Below are 24,959 nucleotides of genomic sequence, written 5' to 3' on the forward strand. Positions count from 1 at the left end.
AGGATAAGAGGCAGCGGCGTCCCTCTAGGAATAAGAAAAACACTTCTGTCCTATGTAATTAACTCATACTCTAACCTAGAGATTATCTGGGCTGCATGCATGTTCTCATCCTCACGAATACTTATGGGTGTATGTTACCGACCCCCAAATTCTACTAATTTATTTATTAATAACTTGTGCAACAACATAGAATCAGTGATAAAGCTTCACCCATCTGATGCCATCTATCTGCTAGGAGACTTCCATTTTCCTCTGATCAACTGGGTTAACTTTTCATCCTGTAATACTTCAACAGAATTTATCAATTTAACCTTAGATTTGAACCTTTTTCAGGTTGTTATGCAGCCTACACAAAGTAATAATATCTTAGATTTAATTGTCACAATAGCTCCTGAGACAGTTGATCAAATTGTGCCTATTAATGGTTTTAGTAATCATTCCTTACTGCAAGTAACTCTCAACGTACCCTCATTTTCCGTAGGTTTCGCTACTAAAAAAATATGCGATTAAAATGCTATAAATTCGGAATTAGATATATTCTTTTTCCACATGCTGTTACCTTCATATCATAGTTGGTCGGTGGATACTCTTCAGGAATAAGATGTCTGCCTTGGTTAACCAGTACGTCCCTCTTATTAAGATAACCAATGATAAATCTAACCCATGGTTCGCCAGATCCCTACACTTACTGAGAAACAGGAAGATGCACCACTACGAAAGTGCTAAGTGCTTGCACATGTATAAGGAAAGCTTATAAATTTACTGTACTGCCCTGTCTTCACCTAAAGATAAATACTTCACTTTTGACCTACCATCTTTTCTAAAATCTAATCCCAGAAAGTTCTGGCACGTTATAAGCCGAGATCAGGAACAAACTAACATTTCTTTACACAACAATAATAACACTCCCATTCCAGATATTCACTATGCTTCTACTTTCAATAGTTATTTTTCCTTCTATATTCACCACAGAAGATCAGCCTGATCTACCGGACGTATCAGAGCATGCATGTCATCAATAGAAATAACAGTGGAAGGTGTCGCATGCCTGATAAATAATCTCAAGCTAACCACATCTTGTGGCGTTGACGACATTAATTCTAAAATTCTGAAAAACACTATCATAGCATCTAGTAAAATTCTGTATCACATCTTCAGGCAATATTTAGAGACTGGTGTGCTGCCCTCAGACTGGAAGATAACAAAGATGATACCCATATTTAAGTCAGGTAATAAACCCGCACCGGGAAACTATCGTCCAATATCATTACCATCTATATGCTGCAAAATGCTAGAACATGTAATTGCATCAAATATTTACAGTCACCTGGAAGCCAACAAATTTTTCTTTTCTAATCAATACAGATTTTGGAAAAACTTCTCTTGTGAGATGCAATTATTAGAATTAACAACTGATTTGCATACTAATATGGAAGAGGATCTACAAACTGAGTGCTTTCCTAGACTTTTCAAAAGCATTTGACCTCGTAGCACATATCCGTTAGATTTTGAAATTATCTGCTGTTATATTAGATTCTTTTACACTAACATGGATTCGCAAATTTCTTTCTAATCGTCAGCAATTCACAGCAGTTAACAATTTTTCCTCTCCTTTTTCATACGTTACTTTAGGTGTACAACAAGGCAGTGTTCTTGGGCCTTTACTATTTATAACATACATTATTGGCTTACCGAATAACATTTCCTCACGTGTGGGCATTTTTGCAGATGACTGCATTCTTTATCGTTCTGTCAAGTGTGCCGATGATCATACAATCCTCCATAAAGATCTAGAACCTATTTCTCTTTGGTGTAACACTTGGCTAATGAAGCTTAGCATTTCTAAATGTAAAATTATCTCTTTTAGCCGAAAGCGTACTAAATCTAAATTTCTTTATCAGATTAATAAGATCACTATTTTGCATGACACTGAACATAAATGGCTTGGTGTTAACCTAACTTCAACTCTTTAGTGGTTAATGCTTCGAGATCATTAGGGCACATAAGACGCAAGTTACATAATTCTACTAATGACATTCGTAAACTAGCTTATCCAACATTTGTTCAACCTCAGCTTGAATGTGCCGCATCCGTCTTGTCTCCCCATCAGAACTACTTGACCTACATGATTCAGAATAGGGCTGCGCATTTTATTTCACATTGTTATGACTATAACAAAAGCATCACACAAATTAAACTTGACCTCTTACTACAACCCTTGCATGATCGTCACAATATCGCCCTGCTATCATTATTTCACAAATACGTCCATAATACAGCACCATCAGTTCTGCCTCTTGAAGCTCCTCATTGCAGGTCCCACCGGTTGTACAATCAGTCCAATTTCATGTGCATCTACGGAAAGACTAATTCATTTAACATTCCGCTCTTCCAAGAGCCATTCGCCTCCCAAGGCCATTGCTTATGAGAGTGGGCTCGGTGGCTTATGAGGTGGGCTCGGTGGCTGTGCCATGACACAGCCTTCTCATCCACTGTCTTTCGTAATGCAGGTACTCGTGACTACCTTCGCCTACGTCTTGCCAGCACTCTTCAACGTTTCCTCGGTCGTCGTACCACAGCTGGAAATGCCGTTCTGCAACGGGAACTACGGAGCCCTTGTTTTGAGCGCCTCGGAAGCGTCGACAAAAGCCACGCTCCCCCACTGGATCCTCGACATCGGATGGAAAGCACAATCGGCAGCGACAACATCGTTCCTGCCAGCGTATAAAGAGCACCGCTTCCCGCCTGCGCTTTGTGGGCTCGGTGGCTGTGCCATGACACAGCCTTCTCATCCACTGTCTTTCGTAATGCAGGTACTCGTGACTACCTTCGCCTACGTCTTGCCAGCACTCTTCAACGTTTCCTCGGTCGTCGTACCACAGCTGGAAATGCCGTTATGCAACGGGAACTACGGAGCCCTTGTTTTGAGCGCCTCGGAAGCGTCGACGAAAGCCGCGCTCCCCCACTGGATCCTCGACATCGGATGGAAAGTGCAATCGGCAGCGTCAACATCGTTCCTGCCAGCGTATAAAGAGCACCGCTTCCCGCCTGCGCTTTGTGGGCTCGGTGGCTGTGCCATGACACAGCCTTCTCATCCACTGTCTTTCGTAATGCAGGTCAGTAAACCATGCTGCCTTTTCGCTAAAAAAAACTAACAACTACTGTCTGGTACAGCTGCGGAGCCTGCAGTGTTGCATTTGTGTCGCTGGTGAATGTTTTGGTGTTATGAAATCCCTCCTGCTCTTGTCGGGCGATATAGAGACGAACCCTGGTCCTGACAAATTGGACCGTGTTCTTGCTAAGCTGGAGACGTTGTCAACCGGCGAGGACCAAATAATAACCGATGTACAGGACCTTAAACATCAGATGCGTTCTATTGACACAACTATTTCTGATTTGAGCAAGCGCGTAGCAGATCTAGAAAGTGTTTTCCAGGGTGTCTCAACCCTCAAAATTGATCTGCAGTCTGCCCAATCTGTATCCGCTAAGACTGCTGCTCTTGTTACTAACCTTGAAGCTCGGTCAGATGACGCCGAAAATAGGTCACGCCGCAACAATTTGATATTTTATGGCCTTTCGGATTCTAATTCGCGCGAAACGTTCGTTGAATCGGAAGAATTGATAATCCACCATTGTCGTGACAAATTACGCATAACCTTGGACCCATGTCAAATTGAGCATGCACATCGTCTGGGCCGCTACGAAGATGGCCGTCAGCGGCCGATTATAGTTAAATTTTTGTCCTCTAAAACAAAAGAAACTGTCCTCTCAAACGGGCCCAAGTTAAAGGGCACCAATTTTAGCATTGGAGAAGACTTTTCCCTTCCAGTTCGTAAAGCACGCAAACACCTTGTCGCGTTTGCAAAAGCAAAAACCGGACCGTTCTCCCTGCGATGCAAGACTTTGTTTCTCGGAAAGAAACGCTACACCTTCGATGCCGCCACAGAAACGGTTACGGAAATAGCATAGCGCTTACCTTGCCATCATCACAAACCTAATCTTTGCAATACCGCCCCTCGAGAGAATATTTGCCTCTCGGTTATCTACACCAACATACGCAGCCTGCTTCCAAAGAGCGATCTTGTGTCCAGCCTCGTGTCTTCAACGGGCAGCAACCTGCTCATCTTGACAGAGACCTGGCTGACTGATAACATAAGTGACGCTGAAGTTCTTTGTAACCTACCTAACTTTAATCTTTTCCGCACTGATCGCACAAACTCTCGAGGGGGTGGCGTCCTTATTGCTGCAAGCAATAAGCTACAGTGTTCCCACATAAACATCTCATCAGACCTTGAAATATTATGGCTCCTTTGTTGCGCCACACCAGTATCTATATTAATTGGCGTTTGTTATAGACCCCCTCACAATAGCCCCGAATTCCCCCGTAAACTTCACAACATTTTAAACGAACTTAAAACTAGACACCCTAAGGCACACATTCTTCTTTTTGGGGATTTTAACTATCCTGGCATAGATTGGTGTGCCCCTAATTATCCTATTTTTAGACAGGATGAATCCCGTGAATTTATGAATGTCTGCTTAACTTTTAACCTACCCCAACTAGTAACCCAGCCTACACGCATCGCCGGAGATACTGCTAACATTCTTGACCTCATACTATCTAGCCACCCCGACAGCCTGAACACTATTACCTATCTCCGTGAAATCAGCGATCATAAAGTCATTCATGCATGCTTTAACTTTGCCCCAATAACAAAAGCAACTTGCCAAAAAACAATTTCTCTCTACAACACAGGAAACTATGAGGCCTTCAACGCGGAATTGGAGGCCTTTTTTCCATCAGATCAGGGGTCATTTGACGAACAAGACATCCACACAAATTGGTCAATGTTTAAACATAAAATGAATGAATTTACTAATAAATATATTCCCAAATGCAGCTTCCGCGCTAACCACCACAAGCCATGGTTCACCAAGACTCTGGGAAGATTAGAAAATAAAAAGAAACGCCTTTTCCGTAATGCTAAACTGAGCAGAACAGACTGCGCATGGGAAAAATATTACGCTGCTGAAGAGGCGTATTTGGTCGCAGTAAAAAACGCTAAACGTTCCTTTTACCACATCGATTTGCCAAACATACTTACAGATAACCCGACTAAATTCTGGCAGCTTTTCAACCCCCAATCTTCGCGCGTTGTTACCCTGACTGACGATTCTGGACGTGTTATTTCAGACGTTGAGTGCGCTAACATATTTAATTCTGCCTTCGCATCTGTATTCACTAAAGAACAAAAACCACCACCCCTCATGACAGCCAGTGACCCCACAATTGCAATGCTAGCCGTTACATTCTCAGAAACCGGCATATCCCTTCTTATAGATAAGTTAAAACTTTCTTCATCTACCGGCATTGATGAAATCAACACAAAGGTCTTAAGAAACACTCGCCACACGTCTACCAAGTTTTTATGCTTGCTACTTTCGCAGTCCATTTCTACAGGTATCATACCCCATGACTGGAAAGTGGGAAAGGTCGTCCCAGTCCACAAGTCGGGTAAAAAAGATTCACCACTTAACTACTGCCCCATATCACTTACCAGCATACCTTGCAAGCTCATGGAACACATCATTTACTCTTTAACAATGCAGTTTCTGGACTCAATTTCTTTCACTCATCACAGCATGGATTTCGTAAAGGTTACTCCTGTGAGACTCAACTAGCCATTTTCGTTCACGACCTGCATGCCAACCTTGACGCTAATCTCCAAACCGACGCGATCTTCCTTGACTTTGCTAAGGCATTTGACAAGGTACCCCATAACCGCCTATTTCTGAAACTTTCCAGCCTAAACTTGCATTGTGACATACTAGCATGGATAAAAGAATTCTCGACTCACGGCTCCCAATCAGTCATCATTAATAAACAAATGTCTAACTTACTACCAGTTTCCTCAGGGGTACCCCAAGGATCCGTCCTTGGGCCTCTTTTATTTTTAATTTATATTAACGACCTACCTCAGAAATTAGATTGCCATATTCAGATGTTTGCCGACGATTGCGTTATATACAAAACAGTTACTGACACCTTTAACCAACAATCCCTACAAAATAACCTAAATCTGGCAGAAAACTGGTGCAACGACTGGCTAATGACACTTAATATAAACAAATGCAAATATATATCTTTCCACCGTCACAGTAATCCTCTCCTGCTTCCCTACACTATCTCTAACGTTCCTATCGACCCTGTCCAATCATATAAATATCTCGGTGTTCATCTTAGCCATGATCTTACGTGGAATAGCCATATCGCGAATATTATTTCATCTGCTAACAAAACGCTTGGTTTCCTAAAGCGTCATCTCCACTCTGCCCCCCTGCATGTTAAGCTACTCGCATACAGATCACTAGTTCGATCAAAATTAGAATACGCATCGCCCATCTGGTCCCCGAAACAAGTATACCTTGCTAATTCACTTGAATCAGTTCAAAACAGGGCAACTAGACTCATTCATTCCTCGTACTCTTTTGATATCAGCATATCATCTCTGAAATCGCAGTCCAACCTACCTACTCTTGCACTTCGTCGCCACATTTCTAGTTTGAGCTTATTTAATAAATTCTTTTATTCCGAGCTATCACAGGAACCCTACATCTGCCCTCCCTCACCACGTTTCTCTTTTTGCACCGGACATCAGCAGCAGGTGTCTCGACCACGAGCACACACAAAAACTTTTGCTTCGTCATTCTTCCCCCGGACTGCTTGCGACTGGAACGACCTTTCCCAAGAACTTGCTGCCATCACATGCCCATCTATGTTCCTTAACCAAATTACGCGTGCGCTTGCATCACAATAATCATTTTTGTTTGTATAACTCGTTCAACGTTTTTCTGTTTACTGTTGTTAACCTATATGTGTCCCACCCCTTATGTAATACCCTCACATGAGGGTCTTTAAGGAAATAAAGTGAAGTGAAGTGAAGTGAAGAGTGACCAAGAAAATTTCTGGCATCTTCTAACAAAGAATTTTTCAGACTCTACGTAACCTAAAGCGTTATTTTTTCTTGCCTTTCCCGTTACTAATGTACTCCTATCCCTTAAATGCTGTTTTGTTATAGCCAAATATATCTTGCTCGCTTTGTAAATATATTGATTATATTTTACTTTATGAAAGTTTCTTGTTCAGTGAACTCTCGCATTCAAAAGCAATCTGTTTGTCCATTGTACAATTTTAACACCACATTACTGTATGTTAGTGCATTTCTTACACTGCATTTTTTGTATATGTATTCACATATGTATTCTGATTATTGTATATTATAATCTTTCAGTGTACTCGCCCCCCTTACACAATGCCTTGAGGAGCCTGCAAGGTATATTTAAATAAATAAATAAATAAGTAAATAAATAAATAAATAAATAAATAAATAAATAAATTTAAAATGCAAATTTTTGCTTATTGCAACGTGTTTGTAAACTGCATCACTAAATGCGCATACTATCAGCAGGAAATAACGTACGGACCAAACACGTGTCTTCATTGATGTCAACTATCGTATATCTATAACCATCTATATCTATTGTATATTGACATGTGTATTTGTTTGTCTTTATCGGGAGACATGTTTCACCACCTAACAAATGTTATCGCACAGCGCACGACGCGCCTGCATGTATCTGAAGTTTCTGGAATGTTATCGACGGTTCCATCCGCTGTCTGGGACCGAACCTTGTGTGATTGCATGTGTGTGCGATGCGAATAATGTAGGACTTTGTGGAAAGCATGCGGGTCCCAGCGATTACTCTGGAGCATTCGACGACTGATGTATAAAAGCCGACTTGCTTGGCCCGCTGATCAGATTTTTGACGATCGCCGACCGTGTTCGCCGCTATCATTGTGCTATAAGTGTAGCCTGTTTTTGTGGGCACAGGTTCGCCCAATAAAAGTTAGTTTTGTTTTTCGCAGTATTGCTACTGTGTTCTTCAACGTCACCACCATGTGACATCTGGTGGAGGTGCTTGTGCGTACCGAACGCCCCCACAAAGCCGCGATCCAAGCCTGAAGCCCGAGGACAAAACCAACATCGCCCAAGACCAGCGTGCTAGCCGCCGACTGCAAGGACTGCCCCCAGAGCACGGACTTCTACCTGAGACGACAAAGAAGATCGTGGCCAAGACAACCCCAATGGCTGCCTCAGCGTCCCCCGTTATCCTGCAACAACATTGGGAACCACCGACCTTTCATGGAGCAGCGACTGAAGACCCGGAATCATGGCTGGAGACCTACGAACGAATCGTGACTTTTAACTGGGACTCTGACGACAAGCTGTGGCATGTATACTTTGCCTTTAAAGGCGCCGCCAGAACGTGGTTTGAGAACTGGGAGTCGACCTTGACAACATGGGACCTCTTCCGTAGCGGCTTCCTGCGCACCTTTACGAGTGTTGTGCGCAAGGAAAGGGCCGAAGCCATGCTGGACGCCCGAGTGCAGCTACCTAACGAGGAAGTTGCCATCTTCACGGAAGAAATGAACCGTCTGTTCCGCCACGCCGACCCAGATATGCCCGAGGAGAAGAAAGTCCGCCTTCTCATGCGTGGTGTGAAGGAGGAACTCTTTGCCGGAATGGTACGAAGCCCACCGAAGACCGTTGACGAGTTTCTTCGCGCGGCCACTAGCATCGAGAAAACACTCGAGATGCGGAACCGGCAATTCAACCGCCGCATGAACTTGACCTGCGCAAGACTATCTGAGCGGTCGTGCGGGAGGAGCAACAGAAGCTGTTCCCGTCATCACAGCCTCAAGTGGCTTCAATTGCTGACGCCGTACGTGAGGAGCTCCAACAACAACTCGGAGTAGCCCCTGAATCACCGCAGCCTCAACCACAAGCGATGACATATGCTGCTGTAGCCTGCCGTCACGTTCCTCCTCCCCGCCCATGGCAGGGCACAGTGACGACGCAGTTCCGTCGTCCAGCACCACCCCAGCTGCCAGCACGCCAACCCGTCACCCCATGTGGCATTCCAAGCAAGACTGACGTTTGGCGCACCCCTGACCACTGTCTGCTTTGCTATCACTGCGGAGAAGCCGGGCACATCTGCCGATGCCCATACCGGGAGATGGGACTCCGAGGGTTCGCCGTTAACGCGCCACGACCACAGATTGGCGAATGACCTCGCGATATTGCCGACTACCTTGCCGCCACTCAGTGGAACCCTCGACGACTGTCCCGTTCGCCGCCACCAGGCCGCTACCTGTCGCCGCAGTGCTGACCATACACCGCTCTGTGAGCCCTCTCTGTGAGCCCTCTCTGTGGGGCAGCTCAGCGAGCCCATATCCGGAAAACTAAAAGCAGCAACCATTGGAGGTGCAGTTGCTGTTCGTCGGAACTGACGAAGATCCTCCGTTGCCGACAAAGACGCCGAAGAAACTACCGCGACGGTATATTGACACGCCGCCGTCCCGACGAAGTCTGGGAGCAAAGAATACGACGATGAAAAGCGACCTGACGACGTCACATACCAGCCACAGGTCAACGCGACGCAGCCGTGATCCGACGGCAAGACCGAACTGTAGTGCAAGACAAACAACCACCGGACCTCGACGTGCTTCTCGACAGCCACGCAGTCACCACCTTCGTCGATACAAGGGCCAATTACTCCGTCATGAATGGACACATTGCCGCCCAGTTGAAGAAAGTTAAGACTGCATGGGAAGGCCCCCAAATTCGGACCGCTGGAGGACACGTCATTGCGCCGATTGGAATCTGCACGGCAAGAATTACCATTCATGACCGGACTTACCCTGCCACCTTCGTTATCCTCCAACAGTGTTCACGAGACGTCATTCTCGGCATGGACTTCCTGAACCAACACGGCGCACTCATCGACCTGAAGTCGAAATCGATAACGCTGGCACAAAATTAAGCGATACCACCGGAGAGCTCTCATGGTCACCACACCTTGAGTTTGCTCGAAGATCAAGTGAAGATCCCGCCTCGCTCCAGCATTATTATTCCCGTCGGCACCGAAACGCCCGCTGACGTAGAAGGCGTCATCGAGGGTGACCAACATCTACTGCTCGACCGTGAAATTTGCGTCGCAAGAGGGATCGCTCGACTCCATGGAGGGAAAGCGGAAGTTATGCTAACCAACTTCAGCCAGGAGTTCAAGCACATCAACAAGGGCACGACAATCGTGTACATCGAGGAAATTGTGGAAACCAGCAATGCTTTTGTCCTCCCAGATTCTGCTACATCTCCCCCGATGAGCATACTCCCCGAACCAGACTTTGACGTGAATATAAGTCTTCTGATGAGTAAGCAGCAACAGATCAGAAGTCTTCTCCGACGATACAAAGACTGCTTTTCGATGTCATCAAGGATTCGACAAACACCAGTTGCAAAGCATCGCATAATAACCGAAGAGTGCGCTCGACCACTCCTCCAGAGCCCTTACTGAGTTTTGGCGTGAGAACATGAAGCTATTGGGCAACAAGTTGAAGGAATGCTGCGCGACGACATCATCCAGTCGTCGAAAAGCCCATGGGCATCTTCTGTAGTCCTGGTGAAAAAAAAGGACGGAACCCTACGCTTCTGCGTCGATTATTGTCGACTGAACAAGATCACGAAGAAGGACGTGTACCCCCTTCCATGGATAGATGACACATTGGATCGGCTCTGCATCGCTGAATACTTCTCGTTGATGGACCTCAAGTCTGGCCACGGGCAAATAGAAGTCGATGAGAGAGATCGCGAAAAGACCGCCTTCATCATGCCAGATGGCCTCTACGAGGTGAAGGTCATGCCATTCGGACTGTGCTCGGCACCGGCAACGTTTCAGCGCGTCATGGACACGGTGTTAGCAGGATTGAAGTGGCAGACGTGTCTTGTTTACTTGGAAGACGTCATTGTCTTCGCCGGAAATTTCGACGATCACCTTAGGTGGCTTGTGACAGTATTAGAGGCCATCAAGTCATCAGGGCTCACTCTGAAGCCGAAAAAGTGCTGCTTCGCTTAGGATGAGCTTCTGTTCCTGGGCCATGTCATCAGCAAATCTGGAGTACGCCCCGACCCGCAGGAGACAGCTGCCATCGCAAAGTTCCCGCAGCCAGTCGACAAGAAGACAGTGCGCAGATTCCTTGGCATGTGTGCCTACTATAGGCGCTTTGTCAAGGACTTTTCGCGCATTGCGGAGCCGCTAACACATCTAACCAAATGTGATGTCGAATTCAAGTGAGGAACGCCGCAGGCGGACGCATTTCAAGAACTCAAACAGCGCATGCAGTCGCTGCCGGTACTTGCACACTTCGATGATGACGCCGATACTGAAATCCACACTGACGCCAGTAGCCTAGGCTTCGGTGCCGTCCTAGTCCAGAGGAAAGACGGACTTGAATGGGTGATATCTTATGCTGGCCGGTCGTTGTCCAAAGCGGAAGGCAATTATTCAACGACTGAAAAGGAATGCCTCGCCATCATTTGGGCTACAGCAAAATTCCGCCCTTACCTCTATCGCAGGCCATTCAAAGTCGTCAGCGACCATCACGCGTTGTGTTGGCTAGCTAACTTAAAGGACCCGTCAGGACGGCTGGTGCGGTGGAGCCTCAGACTGCAAGAATATGACGTCACGGTAATATACAAGTCCGGAAAAAAACACTCTGACGCCAACTGCTTATCACGCGACCCCATCGATCCCCCGCCGCAAGACGACGAGCACGACGACACATTCCTTTGAATAATAAGCGCAGAAGACTTCACAAAACAGCAACGAGCAGACCCGGAGCTAAAAGGCCTCGTCTAGTATTTGGAAGAAAACACCGACGTTGTCTCTAGGACATTTAAGCGCGGGTTGTCTTCGTTCACGCTACAAAACAACCTGCTCATGAAGAAGAACTTCTCACCAGTCCGTGCCAGCTACCTTCTTGTTGTACCGTCAGCGCTGCATCCAGAAGTACTGCACGCCCTACACGACGATCCAACCGCTGGGCACCTCGGATTCTCCTAGACGCTGTTGAGGATACAGGAAAGGTATTACTGGCCGCGTCTGATCGCCGACGTCGCCCGTTACGTCAAGACATGCCAAGACTGTCAGCGGCGCAAGAGATCACCGACAAGGCCAGCAGGATTACTACGGCAGATCGAACCTCCTCGCTGACCATTCCAGCAGATCGGGATGGATTTCTTGGGGCCGTTTCCGACGTCAACATCCGGGAATAAGTGGATCGTCGTAGCGATGGACTATCTCACCCACTTCGCTGAAACTAAAGCTCTACCAAAAGGCAGCGCAGCCGAAGTGGCAAAATTTTTCGTTGAGAACATTCTGCTGCTACATGGTGCCCCAGAAATCCTCATCACCGACAGAGGAACGGCTTTTACAGCAGAGCTCACCCAAGCCATTCTGCAATATAGCCAGACAAGCCACAGGAGGACAACTGCCTACCATCCGCAAACGAATGGTCTCATGGAGCGCCTGAACAAGACCCTCACCGACATGCTGGCAATGTATGTCGATGTCGAGCACAAGACGTGGGACGCGGTCCTGCCGTAAGTAACCTTCGCTTACAACACTGCAATGCAAGAAACAACACAGATCACGCTGTTCAAGTTGGTTTACGGCAGGAACCCGACAACGACGCTCGCCGCCATGCTGCTGCACGTCACTGACGAAGAGAATCTTGACATCGCTACCTATCTCCAGCGTGCTGAAGAAGCCCGACAGCTTGCCCGCCTACGGATAAAGAACCAGCAGTGTACTGACAGCCGACACTACAACCTCCGACGATGCTTCGTCGAGTACCAGCCCGGCGACCGTGTTTCTGTTTGGACCCCATGACGCCGACGAGGACTGAGTGAGAAACTATTGCGAAGCTATTTCGGACCCTACAAGGTCATTCCACGTATTGGCGCACTGGTCTGTGAGGTCGTGCCTGACGCCATTTCGCATTCACAGCGGCGCCGCGCACGACCTGAAGTGGTCCACGCGGTGCATCTTAAACCATTTTACGGACGCTGACGAACTTCCTTATTTTGTTGTTCTCTTTGCTACGGATGTTTTTCTTTATTCCGTTTGCATCATCGGGTCGATGCTTTCTAAGAGGGGGGTATTGACATGTGTACTTGTTTGCCTTTATCGGCTGACACGTTTCACCACCTAACAAATGTTATCGCACAGCGCAGGACGCGCATGCATCTATCGGAAGTTTCTAGAATGTTATCGGTGCTTCCATCCGCTGTCTGACCGAACCTTGTGTAATCTGATTGCATATGTGCACGAGGCAAATAATGTAGAATGTTGTGGAAGGCAAGCAGGTCCCAGTGATAACTCTGGAACATTCGACGACTGATGTATAAAAGCCGACGCGCTTGGCCAGCTCATCAGATTTTCGACGATCACTGACTGTGTTCGCCACTATTATTGTGCTATAAGTGTAGCCTGTTTTTGTGGCCACAGGTTTGCCCAATAAAAGTTAGTTTTGTTTTTCACAGTATTGCTAGTGTGTTCTTCAACGTCACCACCACGTGACAATATGGAACATTGTTGCGGCCACGACGGCAGAAATGCGCCAAGACTGCCCATATCACTACTTGCGTGTGACCCGCATTCATGAAGTGAAACGTCACTGTATTTATTTTTCAATTGCTTACTGAATGAACAGGTGCGTGTTAAACAAGGGAAAATCAGAAAGTCTTCCTCAATTCTTTTTTTTGGCCAAATTATGGCTGTAAATACGAAATCAACATATCCATTTCCAGCGTTGGACCTTTCTTGGACCAGCCCGGCCTTATTTGCTGGTAGCTCCGCTGCACGGCGCTGCCGTCAGTTGTTGAAGATGGCGGTTCTGTTTCACACATCCACAGTGTACAAGCAACGAAGTGCGATTCATTTTCGATGGATCAAGGGACGAATGCCCATGGAAATCCACGAGGAAATGCAGCCCACGTATAAGCAAAGCTGTCTCTCTTTGAGAAGTGTGACGTGGTGGTTTTGTGAGTTCGCAGAAGGCCGATAAGACTTGCATGACAATGAGCATTTGGGGCGGCCGCATGCGTCGCTGACAGACTACAATGCGGCACAGGGCCATCTCAAGTTTAGTGCTGCGATAGGATAAATGTCTGAATCGGTGTGGGGACTATGCGTAAAAATAAAGTAAAAGCTCGTTAATTTGAACCGCAAGGGGAAGCCACTTCAGTTCGAATTAATGAAAGTTCCAACTAACAAAAGTGAAGGAGAACAACGGTACACTGCGATTTGGAAGCAGGAGGGCATGTCAGAAATTTGGCGTGTCAAAAAGTGATGGCGTCTGCTGCGGGCAAACGCCACCTTCAAGTCGCAGCTCTGGGTCCGACTGTGCCACACCCCCGATGTCCATCGAAACGAACGTTAGCCAAGGCTTAGCACCATCACAAAGAATCACGACAGCCAGTACATCCTAATGAAAACAGACGTGCACAACCGATGAAGACTGCCGAGACAAAGACGCTCAACATGTGAAGGTGGTGAAGGCCCCGATTAGTCGGTTCTTGATTGCAAGCGCAGCTGCAACACACTTGATTCGCTGTGTTTTGGTGCTTTCCTCACCAACTGCCGCGCAACATTAGCAGCTACACAAGATTTGCAAAGCCTCCGAGATATGCAACGGGCAAGAAGTCTCGGAGGTCACGTAGAACGGAGAGGAGGCAGCTGCCGCTGCCTTCTGGCCGATCCCACGCCGGATAGATTTTTCCCGATTTTGCCTTCTCTCGCCGTTCTCTCTGTTCCGGAGGCGATGCAGCCGAGTGTGTAGGCAGTAGGCGCGTTTCTCTGACCGTGTGCCAGGCGCCAAGCCACCGGCACGGTGGCGCGTAGTTCAAATTATCCGTGGCGGAACCTTCTCGCGTTCGAATTAACAGGCTTTTTTATACATAGACTTCAGTGGAGCTTGGCCAGACCAAATCGTACAGTTCGAATTATCCATAAATTCGAATTATTGAAGTTCGAATTAACGAACTTTCACTGTAGTGTAAGGTGCATACAATAGTACATATATATGTAATTACCTGTATGTACTTTATTTTGGTTAATAAAAAACATGGCAAAGACTTTCTGATTCATCCTCGTACACCGATGCAACTGAGATGTTTTTTTTTTGTTTTTCTTAGAAACTGCTATTTTGAGGGGGTGTGACTTATAGACCAGAAAATACGGTACTTCTTTACTGTCAGTTAGTCTTGTCCTTTTTCCCACGTACGTTATTTGGCAGGTTCATTGGGCTCTGTTGAGTCCATATCATGACTCCACAAACAGAGCATCTGAAAGTATTTATTTACGTTCTTTGATATGCAGACCATCGTTTGAGCTGCTTCAGAAATGGCTGGAAGGAATATCTCTGCACCTTATAGTGGACAGCCCCCTTCCCAAACAACTAATGAGGGACATTGTTAACTACCAGGATGCAGTTGTTACCAGCACAGACTCAACACCTGAGTCCATGACACCACCTGAGTGCCGACAGTCTCCCCTGAGAACCATCAGTGAGCAAGCATTGGATTCCCCACGGTTATCACTGGAGCTGGAGTAAATTGCTGCACTCTGTTATTTCACCCCTGCACTTTATCACAGTGCTCACTTTGGCTCTATACATCACACAGTGTTTGTAGAACTGAACTATTGATATGTTGTGTGCTTTCCCTGTGCAAAAATGTCTGTTTGTTGAGATAGTGGAAGGCTACCCATGGGCCTCAGTTTGGTGAATGATGTGACCTTTTGTTTTTCTGAGAACTGTTGCCTTGTGCTTCTGATGAGTTTGTGCAGGATGTGTATATTCAGTCAGGATGCATTTGTTGTCTTCATTCTGTGGTTTGTTATCTTTTGCATCACAGTGATGCAAGCAATTATGCAAGAGTGTTTGAGGTCTGTTGAGTCCAGTACAACTGTTGTCCATGCATGTTTGAAATGACAACCAAACACAAAAGTAGACTTCACTGTATTCTGTTTCACATATGGGAATCTTGTTGCTGGCTTAAAAAAAAAAGACAGCGGTCACAGATTTACCAATGTTATGACTTGCCACTCTGAAAGCCTGACCAGTGCTGCAGTATGATTTCTAACTGGACAAGTTGGTAAGCATTCAAGGAAACGGGAAACACAAAACCACAAGGGACAGAGAGAGAAGTAATAAGTAGTGAAAACAGAATCCCCATGCTTCTCTTGTGCCTTTGCAATGCTTTTTCTTTAAAGCAGTACTGTCAAATACCAGCACAAAGAAAGTTGAAGTTACTCTTACAATGTAGCTTTAATTGCTAGTCAGCTAATGCATGAAAATTTATACTTCGCAAAACATTTTATGAGGTGGATGCTAAATTCTATATTCTTTTGCAAACTGTACAACACAAAGATAATTTGTCTTGGTGTTGTTACCATTATGGTAATTCACGATGCAAAATAGAAGAAAATGTATGTGCAGCAACTGCTATTGGTGCGAACACTTTGGCGATAGTGGTGACATCATTTGTTGCAGTAGCCATAAACAAATGGTAACGAGCAAACATTTATGGAACTATGCAAGGTCATTGAAATGGTTAAGTGCTAATATAGTAATGTAATATAATAATATGATATAATATAACAAGAGTATCCGGTAACTGACGCGTCCCGTTACTGATTACTTTCCGCAAAAGAAGCAACAAAATTGAACTTCCCCCATGCGACACTTCGCTGCGACGCAACAATGTCTTTTTACTTTTTTATTTACTTTGGGGGGTGGGAGCACCAAAATAATAATAAAAAAAGAAAACTCAAAGGAAAGCATGTTGGCCACAATCGAAGCCTAGTTTGGGCACTTAATGTGGCTACCGAAGGAATATAGAAGAAAACGTTAGACACTTGGTCCACAGATAACCCTACGCATACTGCTCAGTAGACTACACTGGCGAGACAAGACTTTCTAGAGAGGTTGCGCTCAAGCAAACATATTGCAATCTGTCGAGTCCCCATAGGATGGCAACGAGTAACCATTGTTTCCTTTTTTCGTCTGCTAGCCAGAAAACATCCAAAACTCTGCCAGGTGCAAATCCTCTCAGCCAGAGAAAAACAGACACCCAAGTGCGCCATGTGGTGGTCGGGGCAACATGAGAAAAATGCATGCGAGAAAATGCAAGCTGGCTCTGGCAGCCCGTGGGTAGTGAGAACAAGAAAATTGAAGAGGCTCAATGTGTCCACCTGAATAAAAGTCAAAGCAGGAAAATAAATAAGAATATAGTTACTTTTGCTGACTTTAGTGTCTTGACATAGATGCTTTGGCGTAGGTGAAAAAAATGTTGATATTCTTTTCTGTGATATGACAGCACAAATGAACCACCACAATGCTTCATCTCATCGGACCTCGCTGCATGCTTTGTCAACTTGTCTGATAGTGTGTTGATTTGGCTTGTCTCATTGTATGGTGCGATGTATGACTTTAGAAAAGTCAATGCACTGTGGTGTTGAATGTTTATAAGAACATCAAAACCACAAAGTTCTCGAATTGAAAATCTAAACCATGGAAATGTCAAAGCATCTTTCGCTTCAAAAGTTTATGAAAACTTTATGCCCATAAAATTTTAGAATTTAAATCCATGCACTCTGTAGACTCCGTGGCCTCTGAGAGATGCCGCGACGAGCTCACTTGCCATCAAAACGCTCTTGAAACTTTGCGCTCGAATGAGGCTCCTTGTGTTATGGGACTCCCGGTGTATGGGCATTGCCATGAAATCTAGCTCGAGTTCACAATGTTCGTGCCGAAATGTCTGGTCGAGCGCAAAAAAGCATTCTAAACAAAATGCAGAATGATTTCTGGTGCCGGAGGTTATTTGGTACAGAGGTACATGATAGCAAGAAAATATTTCGGAGGAGGGGGGGTTGAAGCCTGTGGGGATGTGCGACTCTCATGCGTCCCCTGATGTTTTTCCTGCACGGCGTGTCTCCTGTAATCCGGCTTCGCCACGTGGCCTGGCGCCCACGGCGGTTGGAGTGGTTGAGGCGCAGTACGAGAGAGGGCGCGAGTGTTGCGCTGCTAACAGCGCCGACAGGCGGGGTTACTTGGGCGCCGAGTGACAAGGCGCTTCCTCTTTCCCGGCGGATCGGCGAACAGCGTGGACGTCCCGTGCGTGCGCTGACCCATGCTTCTGCGAGACTGCCTTGTGTGGCCTGCCTTCGAACGCGCCACCGTTCGCGTGACCGTACGCACGAACGACCAGGCATTGAGATCCAGCATGGGGCGAACATATTCGCTCGTTATCCGGTCGCCGTGAGTCGGACTTCTAGATTTGTCGCGCACCCATCGGCATGTTTTGTGAATAGCAACTCGGCTAGAAGGCATTGATCTATGAAAGGTGCAATAAATGCCCTTGTGATTGTTTGCACTACTGTGTTGTCATTCCTTTGTCCCAAGAGCACGGGTGTGAGAACTCCACAAGCCCCATAAGCCCCCCCAGCCCCCCCTTCTGGCTATGCCCCTGGCCATAGGGGACACTCCCCCCGTGTATGTACACCAACAGCCTTCGCGACACTATGCGGAGGAGGAATCGCTACACAAAGAAAATAGTAGTTTAAAGGGCACTTCTTTGGCCGTTTCATTCACCCCTGAAGAAGGGACCGAGCTGGTCCCAAACCTTAAGGAACTTCTTAACCTTGGCTGGAGCAGTTCTTCAATAGCTTTCAATATTTCCTGCCCAGACAGACAAATCACTGTCGAAGATGTTTACTTTTATGGCTTATCATGCATGCTGCATGGTGTAATCATGGCTGTGCTAAACTGCTGAGCATGCGCATTTAAGGCATTCATGACTTTGTTTCCTTATACTACATTCTGTGCAGTTGCTCAGCTTATCAGTGTTTCTTGAGCAAGCCAGTGGGGCACCATAAGCTTCAGATTTTGTACAAGTGTTACCCAACTAATCGCGCAGCACTTTTTCACATTTTGGGGGCTTCTTTCAAGCTTGGAAATAACTTTTATGTAGCACATATAGAGCAATCTTTGAAAGTTTTGCCCTGATTATAATTAATTATAATCAGGGCAAAATAATTCATAATTAATTATGCAATTAGGCATAATACAAAAAATAGTCTGACTTGCACCAATTGACAGCAAACAACATTACCTTGGTTCTGTCCAGCTATGTGACACTAGCATATCTTTAAATTTTGGCACAAGTTGCTTAGGACACCCTGCATAAAACCCTGGCAGACTTTGGCAACACTCCGAAAAGCTGAATAATGTTTTGCACACAAAAATCAAATAGCACAATATCTAACAACCTATCAATTACAACGACCACATTCCAGTGCATTTACAATTTTCCAGCCCTACCTATTGAAACTGCTTTCAGATATGACAAAAATTTTTTAAATGGCCGTACTGTTACAACGAGCGCATCGGACTTGGTCACTGTGGAAAGAGGGTGCATGCAAAGTACCAAAGCATGAAAGGGCGACCAGACTGGGTGCACATCAGTTCAAGGCCTGCTCTAGTCCAACCATGACAGTGATACGGCTTTCAAGAGAGTGAGTGACCACTGCGCGCAGATTTCGTAAGCCACAAAGAATGTCCCTTGCCTTTCAGGCATGGCGCACGGTGTGCACCGCCACTGGTGCGATATCGTCTGCCATGATGGCAGCACTGTTGTTTTAATGCGACAGCGTTAAGTGCTCCATGTTGCAGAAAATCCGGTGTCCAGCGTCGACCATCGTTTTGGCAAAAATCATTTTGAACCAGGCATGCCCAACCACGCAGACACTCAATGCAGCGCAAAGAAGTTACTGAACTAATTGAATTTCTCAAAGTAAGATACGTCAGAAAAATTTTAAAGTACAACTTGCACACAACCTACAGACACGATAGCGTCGGATTGTAATTTGAATATACAAGAAAATATAATTTTGTTATGTGGAAACTCAAACACAAACCCATTTTGCAGTGTTTCTAAAATTCATAGACCGGCCATGGCCACTGAGATTTACATGCGCAAATGTCAAAGGCCACAAAGAGGCATGCCCGGTTCCTTGCAACACCTCCATATGGCGAATGCCTCCACCACATAATGGCCTATGCAAGAGGCTGTGTTTCTACAAGAAAGCTCGCTTTCGTGTATAACGTTCGCGGCCAGCGTTTCCCGGTAAACATTACGGTTACGTAAGTTGCAATTGCCGGGAAGCATGAGAAGCAGCCTGGGATCTTCGAATGCTATCGCGTTGCACTCTTAAAGGCGAAGCTTAAGCGTCCTCCAAATTTTTTGGAGAATTATTCGTGCGGCGCCATGCCCATTACGCCTATTTCAACGATTTGGAATGCCGATCTATGTTGTTTTACCACGCGTTACTGCCATTACTGTCGATTAGAGCACTGCCCAGGCGCACATGACCGAGCTTCACCCCGGCCCAGGTGTTCATTACTGAGCTTAGCCAGGGCCTGTATCTGCATTACCAAGCCTGGCCTGTGAGTAAAAAAATATTTTTCTTCACTTGCAGATTGTACCGTATGTGTCAGCCTCACCTCCAATCAGCTGCAGTGCATAAGCAGTAAAAGACAGAAATCTTTCTTTCTCCCACGGGAACATCTGGCCCATTGCAATTGCGCTGTTATTTTCCTGGCGGTGTGCATACCTTCACCTTGGTCGTATGATTTGGTCCTGTGAGGTCATTTAGCATGCAAATATAGATGTATATACAAACAGGCGAATTCATGGGCATACAGCATAAGGTAAATGCACAAGTAGAAAGAGACACCCCTTGCGTTAGTGCTAAAATAGGATAATAGAATCGGGAGTTGTAATAGTGTAATCGCAAAAGTGGTCACAGGGAAGTGGTTTGAAGAGTGGTTTATTATATAATTTATTTTTCTTTACACGGAAACAATGTTTGGCCTTGTGTAAAAGAAAAAAAAAATTAGTGCTTCATCTGTTTTTTTTTTTATTTTTTTTTGCTAAGGTAAACTAAGAGCCAGCTTTTTGCACGTGTCACTTCAGCTTGGCACAGAATGCCTTGAATCATGCAATGCATAATGTTCACGTGTGCTCAAAGGCACTACTTAGGCCTTCTATTATGCGAGCCCGAGTCTGGCTCGGACCTGTGGCTTCAAGCTCAAGCCTGGCCCAGGTCCATGGCCTCATGCCCGAGCCCGGCCCTGGCCCACTGCTTCAAGCCTGGGCACGGCCCATGCAGTGCTTGACTGTTTATATTCAAGCGGCTTGAGTAGGCGAGAATGTTGCACCATGCGTTACCGCCCTGCAATGTTGCAAATGACCGGTGGTTACCGTGGTGTTATCAGGCGATCCCGGTTCAGCTGCACGCATTGCCTATTGTTGATAATGGTTTGCGCTGACATTCTACCTTTCAAAAATTGCATCTTTTTCACTCGAAGTGACATAGATAATGTAATTTTACAGCTCTTGTGTGACTGACACACAGTCGTAATGCCAAGACCATGATGTCCGAGACCTTCACAAAATGGAGACATGCCATAGTTGTTTCCGTAGTTTATGCATTCGACCAACTAGAATGCTTCACTCTCTTGTGCAGAATAGTATCTCACTAGTAATAAATTATGTCACAAGCTCTAGAAGGAAAAGAATAAAGCCTGTGCTTGCAGCTTCAAAATGACAGGTGATTGGAACTGGGCACCATTTTGAAAGAGCTATGCGATGCTGCATTTCGTTGTTTAGATGGACGTTTGCAATGAAAATTTGCAGCAAGGTGCGGGAACACATCGGGAATGAAAATTACACTAAAAATCTGGTTTAAGAACCAAAGTGCTGCCAAATTGTAACTGCTGACAAAAGCTTCAGTGCGTTTAATTTTTAGCGTATTTAAGGCTGAGTCTATATATGACATACTACTAATATATAATAACCACATTTCTCAGAATTGTCGAGTTCGTTATAAATAGGTTTGATTGTATTTGCAGGCAGTATTTGGCACTGATCTGTGCATTATATTTTCTTCTAGTTATCAGGAGTTTCTATGACATTGCTCTAGCTTCCGTGTTCAAAATGTCTGCGGCGTGGTAGGGCTGTCAGTGTTGTTTAAAAACTTTGGTGCCTTTTGTGTTTCAGTATGCGCATGGGCAGGCACGTTGGGATAGCACTTAAGACGTGTGTCAACAAATGTTAACTTTTTATGTATTTTGAGCCTTTTGTTAATAAAGAGCACTAGCAATGAACCTTTTTGATGTAATGACCAGGATGTGCGGAGCATATAGGCCATGAGTTATTTTCATATACTATAGAAATATTGCCTTGTATGTGACTGTCCCAGCAAAATTGAGAACATTTAATCAGAAGCAGCTACCTGAAAACAAGCCTTTCTTTTTTTTAATGCATGAGAAATTGCAATAATATACTATTTTGATGTTGAAAGGGATATATTCATTCAGAAGGTACATTGGTTGCAGGGAACTTAGTGCAAAGAAAGGGTGATCCAGTACTTAAAAAACATATTTAATTGGTATTCATTATGTTGTGGCGGGTGGCAGAGTGACGGAGACGATCCAAGAACACGTACCGCACTGTTTTATTTCAGTGACAGCGAACTATATATATAGGCTGCTTGCCTATGACGTAACATAAAAAGAACGAATAATGTTGACACGTGTGGCACAGCACTTCATATGACTTCTCCCTTTCTTTTAAAACTGAAGTCTTTGCACGGGTCTTCGTTGTCGGGTAGACCTCCGTAAGACCGGCGGACTTGGGGGACCGAGAGCCTGGTCGGCTGGGAGGGACGTTAGAGGTGTTGTCGAAGGAACAGGCGCAGCGCCAGTTGCTTCTGGAGTGGCCAGGCTGCACCGGCCTTCTGGCGTTGACGTGGGCCGATTCTTGTAGTCCGGGCTGGGTTGAAGCGAGTCGGGAGGCTCCGCTTTTAAGGTCACGGGTGACACAAGCACGCGACGGAAAATTTGGTCGAAGTGACGTCTGGCTAGGCCATCTGGAGTGTCGACCGTTACAAGGCGTGAACCCTCTGTGCTCTTGACGATGCCTGGACGCCAACGCTTCCCTTGGCCAAAGTTGCGCATCCACACCTGGTCGCCGGACTGGAATCTAGGAGGCTGCGAGCAAGTTCGAGGTAGAGACGGGACGCAAGTATCCAAGTGCGAACGAATTTGGTAGTTCAGCAGCATCTCTGAAGGAGACTTGCCGCGCGGTAGTAGGGTACGTCGATAGCCTAGGAGCACTCGCGCTAGTTTTGTTTCGAGATCGTTCACCATCGAGTGCTTAAGAAGGCCATCCTTTATTGTGCGGACCGCACGCTCTGCCAGACCATTAGATTGTGGGTGGTACGGTGGACTACGTAGATGAGTTATGTTGTTGACAGTCATGAACTGGGAAAACTGCCGACTTGCAAACTGAGGCCCGTTATCTGATACAACTGTTTGCGGCAAGCCAAAACGCGCAAACAGTTCTCGAAGCCGCGTGATTGTGACTTCTGCGGTCGCCGACTTGATGGGAAGTGCCTTGATCCATTTAGTATGCGAGTCGACGACTATCAGCAGCATGCGTCCCTCTATCGGTCCGGCGTAATCAATGTGAAGCCTTGACCATTTGGTTCCTGTTTCTGGCCAACAGATAGGAACCTGTCGATGGGGCATTGGCTGAGCTTGTACACATGAGATGCACGAACGTGCAAGGCTTTCGATCTCACCATCCAACCCAGGCCACCAGAACAGCGTCCGAGCCAGTCTTTTCATCGCAGATGCACCCTGGTGTGACCGATGTAGCCCAGCGAGCATGGAGACTCGCGCTTTGCGGGGTACGACGATGCGATGACCCCATTAGAGCAGGCCTTCTACTCTTGACAGCTCCAGTCTTCTGCAAAAATAAGGTTGAAGGTTGAAGGTGATTGTGACACGGTGACAAGCGTTTAGGCCATCCATTCAGTACAAAGTGCTGCACAACGCTAAGGTTTTCATCTCCGTTCGTCAGCGCCCGTATGGCATCCGCTGGCACAAACGAGCTGTCAAGGGTCTCTGAAGACAACACGTATTCTGGTAAGGTGCCCGATCGACAAACATCTGTTATCGACACGGGCAAGCGGCTGAGTGCATCCGCGTTGGCGTTTTCCTTGCCGGCCTTGTACTCTATGTGGTAGCTATATTGGCTTAGAAACAGAGCCCATCTCTGAATACGTGCCGACGCCATTGGGGGCACAGGTCGATCTTCTCGTAGAAGTCCCACCAGTGGTTGGTGGTCCGTGACCAATACAAACTCGCGGCCCAGCAGGTAGTCTCGAAACTTTGTTACTCCGAATACCAGTGCGAGCGCTTCCTTCTCGAGCTGAGAATAATTCTTTTCGGCGTGTGTTAACGTGCGTGAACGGAAGGCAATGGGCTTATCCACTTTTCCAATTCGGTGTGAGATTACGGCACCTAAACCCGAACGTGACGCATCGCATTCCAAGCGCACTGGTTAGCTGGGATCGAAATACATCAGAACAGGTGAACTCAGAAGTGTTTGTTTAACCTTGCGATACGAATTTTCCTGCGCCATTCCCCAGTGCCATTTACGCTCTTTTTCAAGCAGAAGATACAACGGGGCCAGCATCTTTGACATGTGTGGCAAGAACCGGTGATAATAAGTCAACAGACCCAAAAACGAGCGCAGTTCGCAACAAGACTCTCCGCAACCTAGACGACGAGTCAATCTCCCGACTCGCGGCCTACGTCAATGAGTGCTGGCGAGAGGGTTCGCTTCCCGAGGCGTGGAAACGGGCCCGCGTTATCATGATTTCTAAACCTGGCAAGCAAGTTACGCTCGATAATCTAAGACCGATTTCGCTTACGTCTTGCGTCGGCAAAGTCATGGAACACGCAGTTCTCGCCCGCGTGACCAACTTTCTCGAAGATCATGACGCGTTCCCGCACACCATGCTAGGATTCCGCTGCAACCTCACCGCACAGGACGTATTGCTTCAGCTTAAACACCAGATCGTAGACGACACTACCAGCTCCACTAAGCCAATTCTAGGCTTAGATATTAAAAAGGCCTTTGACA

The 24,959-nt window shown here is 46.2% G+C and overlaps 1 protein-coding gene across 5 annotated transcripts in view; it reads left to right on the top strand.

Annotated features, from left to right (window-relative positions):
• The window catches only part of LIMK1 (LIM domain kinase 1), a 132,840-nt gene extending 114,502 nt beyond the window's left edge, over positions 1–18,338 (top strand). For all 5 annotated transcript variants that reach the window (XM_065425941.1, XM_065425942.1, XM_065425938.1 and 2 more), the window contains one exon: positions 15,283–18,338. In XM_065425941.1, the coding sequence (XP_065282013.1) occupies positions 15,283–15,517 (235 nt within the window). In that variant the 3' untranslated portion in view covers positions 15,518–18,338. The remainder of the gene's footprint in view (positions 1–15,282) is intronic.
• Positions 18,339–24,959: the final 6,621 nt, after the last annotated feature.

This window comes from Dermacentor albipictus, chromosome 2 (assembly GCF_038994185.2).
Source record: "Dermacentor albipictus isolate Rhodes 1998 colony chromosome 2, USDA_Dalb.pri_finalv2, whole genome shotgun sequence".
Lineage (NCBI taxonomy): Eukaryota > Metazoa > Arthropoda > Arachnida > Ixodida > Ixodidae > Dermacentor > Dermacentor albipictus.